The sequence below is a fragment of the Daphnia magna genome, linkage group LG9 (genome assembly GCF_020631705.1).
Source record: "Daphnia magna isolate NIES linkage group LG9, ASM2063170v1.1, whole genome shotgun sequence".
Lineage (NCBI taxonomy): Eukaryota > Metazoa > Arthropoda > Branchiopoda > Diplostraca > Daphniidae > Daphnia > Daphnia magna.
The window spans coordinates 286,953-295,806 of record NC_059190.1 but is presented as its reverse complement, the minus strand read 5'-3'; the positions used below and the strand labels follow the sequence as shown (position 1 = coordinate 295,806).

Sequence of the window (8,854 nt, the reverse complement as noted above, 5' to 3'; positions counted from 1 at the left end):
GAAACCTCGTCAACGAAGCTCCTTTTTTTTGTTTTCTCTTTGTCTTCTTCTCGGCTATATGAAAGAAGATAATGAGGCATGGTTATACCCGACGCCGCTGTCTAATGTTTGCTACATCGACGCACAAATATACTCTAGCCCTTTGACAGATCTGATTACGGTGCCGGGCGAGAGCCAACGGCCGTAGTTGCTGTCAGGAGGGAAAAGAGGGCGGCACCACAGCAGCTGAAATGTGTGTGTGCAAAAAAAGGAGCAGTCGAAAAAACAGAAGGACGACGGAGGAGCGATGGCAAGCCAAATCCAATTTGTTTTCTTTCACGACGAAATGCAAATACAACAACAACGAGCAGGAAACGTCGTGTTGCATCAAGAGAGTGCGTGAAAATGGAAACCGTCCCGCGCCTTCATTTTCGTTCGAATCAAGAAGAAACCAAAGATGAACTGCTCGTTTCCATTGGACGAAGTGTGTTTTGCTTCTATGGCGTTGAAGACATCGCAGAAAGTAAGAACAGAGGACGAATGAAAGCGAAAAAATAAGGGCGATTTTACTTGGCATGACGGATGTTTCATCAGAGCCAACGTTGGCTGTTTTTTATTTCAAGAAAAGCAAAACAAAACAGAAAACGAGTAAGGTCTGTATGTGCATTATTTTTATAGGCTTCATTATATGTTTTGAAAAACATGGTTGTTCATCATTTCTCCGTTCGGTAGGTGTGTTTACTATGCGTGTCTGTTAGGCACACTGTTACGCGTTGCGATCTCATTTTCCTTGGCTTTCTTTCGTTTTCCTTTCGTTTTCCTTCCGTTTTCGGGCTTGTACCGCTGTGTTGCGTATGACTTTAATTACAGCCGAAGACTGGCGGAAGTTGCGCCCATTTATACGACTATGCACGTGCCGGCTGGCCTGCGTATCTAGCTCATTCTGTTGTTGTACAACTGTGTTTTCGGTAGTTTCCAAACGACCGCAGTGGTGGTTATATCTCAAAGAATGTCATTGATGATTTCGACCTTGCAGGTTGGGCATGTATAGTCTTTGGAACAGATGGGGTGGGGAAAGGCAGAAGAAGAAGAAAAGAAAGGCAGGGAAAATGTTTTAAGGTTTGACTTGACTGCCCATGTAGGACGTCGTCAATCGACCGAACGCTGCCGAATCGACCGCGGAATTCGATAGGCAGCCGAACGAAACACCTTAGAAAATCATAGGGATCTTTTTTTAATGCGGACATTACCAATTCATTTCGTCGTCTAGCCCGATATTGATCGAATTTTGTGTTGATCAACATTCGTGTGTGATTTTGCGTGCAAATTAAGGAACGAACGTGCTGATTTCGGTTTCTTTGCCTCCTGAATTCGTAAACCCACCATCAATTTCCTTGGACGTTAATGGTAAGGTGTTATTTTAAAACCTTGGCAAATGTCCTTTGTTCTAATGATTTTTGTTTTATATGTATAGTAAACTGATATTACTCTACGTGTAACGATCGAGTCGACATTAGTTATGGCTCTCGAATGAAGATGAAGGAAAGGAAAAGTGGAGCCTTGGGGCGGTTCTGCATTATATCGTGTCCAACTCACGGGCTCTAGTTTATAAAAAGAAGGATCTAACTAACAAGTTCTCGCATTCTCGACCACTCGCTTGTCATTGATGAACATACCGTTTGTCAAGACGTAAGTAGCAAAAAGTTCTTTTTGCTTTTTTAACGGATTGTATACTTTCACTAATTTATTTTTTTTTTCTTTTTCCGCCCGTCTTTCTTCATTAGGCATTTTTCACATTTGGAATTCAAAAGTGGAATTCTGCAAAACATCCAGTGCAAACTGCATTTGTAAGATGATGATCCTACATCCATTTGTCACGTTCCTGGCCGTTTTGTTAGTCTCATGTCGGGCTCAGGATCGTTCCACGTACTGTCGACTCTCATCGCAACACACAATGTGTCGATTCCAGGTAAGAGTAGATTAGCCTCGTCATGATTTAAAAAAACAAAACAAAAAAACGCGAGTCTGCAATGTGGAACGTTTGATTTATTCTTTTGCAAGTTTCTTTGATGGCTTTGCGGCAACTAAGCGAGAGGGATTTCTTTTTGAAACGATGCATCAGCTGACTGCCGTGCCCTTTACGACAGTATCAAATAAAGTGGGGATTGTGGCAGTCGCTTGATATCTGCGGAACGTAAAAGAGAAATTTCTTCGAAAGCACGGCGAGTCTTTTTCTTTTTTATGTCGTATAACAAGTTGTTGTTATTGTTGTTGTAACAACTGGTTTCATGGCACAACGGATTGCTGTAATGTGGATCTTTTCCATTAGCCTCGTTTTAGACTTTTAATCCCGTCTGTTCGAAATCAAATTGTACCGCCGAACAAATCGCGTCTTCTTGTTGGCCGACAAGTTGAAGAGGATGCAACAAAAACGGAAGAGACGAAAGACGACGAGTAAGAAAGATGATGCAAAGGGCAATGGTTTTTTAAGGGGATCGCTGAGCAGGTTTCGTATGGATATCGTATGGATAGGGGGGGTTTACAAGACACCGTTTTTGGCAAGAACTTAAAGAGCTTTTCCAGTGACAGATGAAAGATTGAGTCGCCTCACATGGCGAGTCGTATGGTAGTAAATCATAAAAAATATCTAGTCATGCCTTTCGCCACTTTTCCTTCTTTTTGCGTTTTCGTTTGCAAGTCGGCCATTATGATCTAGACCAGTCTGTTGGCATGGCCGATGTCGACTGTATTCTCGTATTTTGAATTGTGCGTCACAGAATGACGGGCCGAAATGCGATGGAACTGTATCGACACGTGGCGTGGACCGAAGTAACCGGCAGGTGATTTTGCAGACGCACAACACGCTGCGATCGATCGTGGCGTCCGGTCAAGAGTCACGAGGCCAACCCGGTCCCCAACCGCGAGCTTCCAATATGCAAATGATGGTAGGTGGGCAGAAGCATTTTCCGTGTCCTGGCAAACAACATTTTAAAAAATAATGAGAGTGTGCGCTTTGATGCTCTGATTTGGCTTGTACGCGCTACTGGAATCATGTCGTCAATCCTTTTTTGTTAGTTTTGTTTTTTTTTTTTTCCTTAAATTTTTTGTTATTTTCCCTCTTTTGGTGCAACAAAATGTGTTTTTGGATGTAATCAGACATGGGACGACGAACTGGCGACCGTTGCTCAACGCCTCGCCGAGCAATGTCTGTTTGAACACGACTGCAACGAGTGCCGCAAAGTGGGTAAGTGCTCAATGCGAACTACGCGCCTCAAACATCATTTTCACGTTTCGCTACTATTGTTGTCCTCTAGTATGCAAAATGGGACTGCCATCAGAGAAACACGTCGTGTTTCTTCTCTTGGACGTTCGTTTGACATGGGCGTATTGATGTTATAACGTCTAACGTTCAAGCCTAACTGACCACTGCTTTTTCAGGTCGATTCCCAGTTGGCCAGAACCTGGCCGTCGAATGGACGACCGGTCCACCCTTGCCGACCAACTGGAAAAAGCAGGTGACCAGATGGTACGAGGAAGTCGAAGAGTTTCCAAACACGTCGGCCCGCAAATTTGAGTAAGGTTCAACATGCGGTAAACTCTTTTACACACTACGTATGTATATGCACCCAGTACGTATCGATCCAGGAGCTCCTCTTTATTATCCGACTGTTACGGGCTTCTGCATATCTTTAGAATGCTGTGGCACAAACTTGTACAATTCCCCGATTATTCCTTTCCATCGAGTTCGATGTGGCTGTCTAGGAACAAACAGTTTTCGACCTTCAATCTTTGCCTTGTCTTGTCATAACGAATTTCAATTCAGGCAACGTGGCTTGTGCGCTTGTCAAAGCTTGTCAAAGGAGTTCGTTTCATATTTAATAGTTTTGGCAACGTTTTACTTGTTCATTTCCCGTTCGATTATCGTCATAGCTGCAGTAGCTGTCTCGTCAGCTTGATCACCAATCGCTGTGCTTGTGTACGACGTTGAGGACGTGTAGACTGACGAGAAAGTTGTAAGCTAATCAATTCACGCAATTCGTTTCTTAGAAAAAAAATATCTTATTTGGTTTTAAAACGAAGGTTAGTTCTTCAAGTAATGCTTTCGATTACGATTGCGAGTAATCGAAGAGAACGAACGGTACTAAGAAATCTTAAAGAAACTTTGTCATGAACATATATATCTGAAAGCTCACAGATTACTCACAGCGTGACACAGTCTAGCGTTCAATCTTCTCGATGGCAATGTCTCATCAACCTTTCTCGTACTTGTAGTTTTTCGGCAATTCAATCGAGCAAAACCCTTATGATAGCGTTCATCAGATTCCCCAAATGGAGGGGGAGGGGGGAGAAAAACATAATTAGTAGTCATGTTTATTTAAATTTTTGTTTTGATGTTCGTGGTGTTCAATACAGGGCAATACTCCCTGATGATTTGATGCTGTATTGCTAAGACAACCATCCGCTGATTCGGTTCTTGATCGTTTCCCCTTGAATTATTTCTGTATGGAAGCCGTGCGATTCGCAGTAGATAAGAAACTCTGTAAGAACTTGGTATGGATGGCTCAGATAGTCTCTAATGCTTGTTTTATTTTTTTCAAATGCCACGCAGGTTCTCTGTTATAACGGGTCACTACAGTCAAATTATCTGGGCAGATACAAACCGTGTTGGTTGCGGATTCACGTCCTTCCGTGACAACGGAACCTTCGAGACTAATCTCTATGTCTGTAACTACGGGCCGGCTGGAAATTTTGTCGGATTACCCAGCTACAAGGTCGGAGAGCCGTGCTCACAATGTCCTGCTAATACTGCCTGCAGCACCCGTTTCCCCAATTTGTGCGGTAAAGAATTGAAATGGCTACTTATTGTTAGAGCTATTGATTTACTGGTATGTGTTTGTCACTTTTGTCAGAATCCACAAAGAAAAATCCCGAAAGCTCAGTTGAGTCGCCTGCCGAAGAATTATCTAATGAGATCTTACCCCGCCCCACTGGCAAACCGATCCGCCCACCATCGAAAGTGATGACATCTAGTGGTTCAGTTGTACAACGACCCCCACATCCCATGGCGGCGGCTCCCGTCACGGAACGACCGACGGTGAATAAGCCAGTTATAGTCACGCAATCACCTGTAATGCAGAAATCCATCGTAGCTACGCAAGGACCGATTATGAAGCCAACAAGCCCACAATTATCATTACCGGCATTGGCCAACAACAGGGCCACAGTCCAGAAAGATTTCGTCTGTCAAGTGGGTAGAGGGGCGTGTCGAGCCGTCTTTAAGGGCACTGCTTGGAGTTTCCGACCGCAACCCTCTTCCGTGAACCAAAGCAAGTGTATTTTTCTCTCTTATAACGTTAAAGTTTTCTCGCTTAGACAATCGTAGTAGCACACCACAATTTTGGTAGAGTAACTCGTCATTCAAGAGAAAATTCAAGTTTTGTGAATGTCTTCAGTCGTATTAGATTTTTTAGTTGACACGGTTGTTTTCGATAGCCGCTGCTAATAACTCTGCACTGCGAAATTCTTAATGATTTGTTCTCTTTTCAGTAGGCCATTTGGAGACGCGTGTGCCAGTGGGCCAGTTGACGGAATTGCAAATCAACCAAAGCTTTCCTGCCCCAATAAAAAATGCTCACGTTTGCTTGAGCTTTCAAATGAAACAGAGGGTTGAGATTGACGAAGACGAAGAAGAAACGTCGTGGGTTATCCCGCCTTTATTGATAAAAATTCAGCCAGAAAAAAGCCAGTCAGTGGTTGTTCCTATATCCAGCGGCGTCGAAAGCAAATGGATACAAGTAAAGTTGGCTGCCAGTCGTATCCGTACACCCTTTAAGCTCCATTTCCAGCAAACTGGACCTAGGTCGGAGGACAAGCCAGCTTTCTCATCAAGAACTAACCTTCAGATGGTATTAGGAGAACTGCGCATTTTCAACGGAAATTGCACACCTTAACACAACAGAAATACAACAATGGACGTGATTCCAAAACGAAACATAATGCTGCCTTGTTCAATATGTAACACGATGAATTAATTTTTCAGCGGGAGTGTTACAAAAATGAGAAATCTTGACAGGATTATTTACATACATATATGGAACTTGTCGATTGTTTAACTATAGCCTTAACTTTTTCCAATACTGGAAACTGCCAAATGCCTACGTTAATTTTTTCTTTACAGAACAACCGATGACGACGTGATTCGATTTTATTCAAAAACTGCGTAACTAATGTCAAACTAACGTTTCATTCGGAATCGCCGTTAAATTTTTGCTAAGGCAGATTGGTATTCATCGAATTCGAAGACAAAATTTTAAGACCGACCCGCTTAAGTGTCGAGATTATTTTATTATTATTTTTTTTTTGCCAAAATACATGGTGAGATGGATAATTCGAAAGTAGATGTCTTGGATTCGATCCCCAAGGAAGAGATGATAATGGAGACCTACTTGGATGAGAGAATGTTGCATAAAAACAATGTACGTTCATCACAAACCAAACATACAATAGGAACGTGCCTTTGGGAGACGAACAATTGGGAAGCAGACCAACAATAATACAAAACACTAAGGTTATTGTGAGAAAAATTTTTATTGTTTTGCTTTCACATATTTAACATGAAAATTTTGAAAAAAAAATGTTTCAAAAGCAATGCGTTAACTAAGGTAGTGGTAGACAATGCCTCAATCAAACTGACCAACGGGGAGATAACCCGTTGCGTGGATAAGAGAAACTGGAAAAGGGAGAAGATGGTGTCTCGGACAAGTTTTCACGTGAGCGATTAACCGTTAATTCGGATTTGCGGGTAGCCTAATTGCCCTCCAATGATGATATCATAAAACCTGAGAAGCCCCACGTCCCCTTTCCGGACAACGCACTCATGCTGCTAAATTGCTGATCCCCCCCCCCCACTTTTTCCCACTTTTACAGAATTCAATAGATATCACGAAAATCTGGTTTAATTTTTATTTAATTTTTAAAACGGCTGGTTTAACGAGAAAACCAATGGCAAAATCAAATTAAGCGTTCAATTTCGAATATGCCGTGTGATTTTTGGAGAATTTCGAGAGATGTCGTTTTTTGCCGATTTTGACAAAAGTGGGAAGGCTATACCCTTCCCACTTTTTCATTTTTGGCCAAATTTCCAATTTTGCTTAAAATACATGATTTCGATTCAGAATTCAATGAAAATCACGAAAATCTGGTTTATTTTTCTATTGGTCTTATAGTTTTTGAATTAAACGTTAAAAACCATAATTAAGTTGGTGCGCTAACAGCACTGTTTTCGTTAATTTTTAAAACGGCTGGTTTAACGAGAAAACCAATGGCAAAATCAAATTAAGCGTTCAATTTCGAATATGCCGTGTGATTTTTGGAGAATTTCGAGAGATGTCGTTTTTTGCCGATTTTGACAAAAGTGGGAAGGCTATACCCTTCCCACTTTTTCATTTTTGGCCAAATTTCCAATTTTGCTTAAAATACAGGATTTCGATTCAGAATTCAATGAAAATCACGAAAATCTGGTTTATTTTTCTATTGGTCTTATAGTTTTTGAATTAAACGTTAAAAACCATAATTAAGTTGGTGCGCTAACAGCACTGTTTTCGTTAATTTTTAAAACGGCTGGTTTAACGAGAAAACCAATGGCTAAATCGAAATCAGCGTTCAATTTCGAATATGCCGTGTGATTTTTGGAGAATTTCGAGAGATGTCGTTTTTTGCCGATTTTGACAAAAGTGGAAAGGCTATACCCTTCCCACTTTTTCATTTTTGGCCAAATTTCCAATTTGGCTTAAAATACATGATTTTCATTCAGAATTCAATGAAAATCACGAAAATCTGGTTTATTTTTCTATTGGTCTTATAGTTTTTGAATTAAACGTTAAAAACCATAATTAAGTTGGTGCGCTAACAGCACTGTTTTCGTTAATTTTTAAAACGGCTGGTTTAACGAGAAAACCAATGGCTAAATCGAAATCAGCGTTCAATTTCGAATATGCCGTGTGATTTTTGGAGAATTTCGAGAGATGTCGTTTTTTGCCGATTTTGACAAAAGTGGGAAGGCTATACCCTTCCCACTTTTTCATTTTTGGCCAAATTTCCAATTTGGCTTAAAATACATGATTTCGATTCAGAATTCAATGAAAATCACGAAAATCTGGTTTATTTTTCTATTGGTCTTATAGTTTTTGAATTAAACGTTAAAAACCATAATTAAGTTGGTGCGCTAACAGCACTGTTTTCGTTAATTTTTAAAACGGCTGGTTTAACGAGAAAACCAATGGCAAAATCAAATTAAGCGTTCAATTTCGAATATGCCGTGTGATTTTTGGAGAATTTCGAGAGATGTCGTTTTTTGCCGATTTTGACAAAAGTGGGAAGGCTATACCCTTCCCACTTTTTCATTTTTGGCCAAATTTCCAATTTGGCTTAAAATACATGATTTCGATTCAGAATTCAATGAAAATCACGAAAATCTGGTTTATTTTTCTATTGGTCTTATAGTTTTTGAATTAAACGTTAAAAACCATAATTAAGTTGGTGCGCTAACAGCACTGTTTTCGTTAATTTTTAAAACGGCTGGTTTAACGAGAAAACCAATGGCTAAATCGAAATCAGCGTTCAATTTCGAATATGCCGTGTGATTTTTGGAGAATTTCGAGAGATGTCGTTTTTTGCCGATTTTGACAAAAGTGGGAAGGCTATACCCTTCCCACTTTTTCATTTTTGGCCAAATTTCCAATTTGGCTTAAAATACATGATTTCGATTCAGAATTCAATGAAAATCACGAAAATCTGGTTTATTTTTCTATTGGTCTTATAGTTTTTGAATTAAACGTTAAAAACCATAATTAAGTTGGTGCGCTAACAGCACTGT

At 40.5% G+C, this 8,854-nt stretch overlaps 1 protein-coding gene across 2 annotated transcripts; it reads left to right on the top strand.

Annotated features, from left to right (window-relative positions):
- Positions 1–35: 35 nt before the first annotated feature.
- Positions 36–6,080, top strand: LOC116930597 (peptidase inhibitor 16). 2 transcript variants are annotated; one of them, XM_032937959.2, is made up of 9 exons: positions 36–1,386; positions 1,454–1,668; positions 1,764–1,948; positions 2,757–2,924; positions 3,136–3,223; positions 3,418–3,553; positions 4,589–4,818; positions 4,890–5,306; positions 5,530–6,080. In XM_032937959.2, the coding sequence occupies exons 3-9, from the start codon at positions 1,832–1,834 to the stop codon at positions 5,928–5,930; spliced, it is 1,557 nt and encodes a 518-aa protein (XP_032793850.2). In that variant the 5' UTR covers positions 36–1,386; positions 1,454–1,668; positions 1,764–1,831; the 3' UTR covers positions 5,931–6,080. The 2 variants fall into 2 exon arrangements, with proteins under 2 accessions (XP_032793850.2, XP_032793849.2); XM_032937958.2 differs by having other exon boundaries at positions 5,527–6,080.
- The last annotated feature ends 2,774 nt before the right edge of the window (positions 6,081–8,854 follow it).

Coding starts and splice junctions, on each gene's coding strand:
- LOC116930597 (XM_032937958.2), top strand. CDS start 1,832: ATGATGATCCTACATCCATTTGTCACGTTCCTGGCCGTTTTGTTAGTC. Junction 1,949..2,756: donor ACACAATGTGTCGATTCCAG/GTAAGAGTAGAT, acceptor TGTGCGTCACAG/AATGACGGGCCGAAATGCGA. Junction 2,925..3,135: donor CTTCCAATATGCAAATGATG/GTAGGTGGGCAG, acceptor GGATGTAATCAG/ACATGGGACGACGAACTGGC.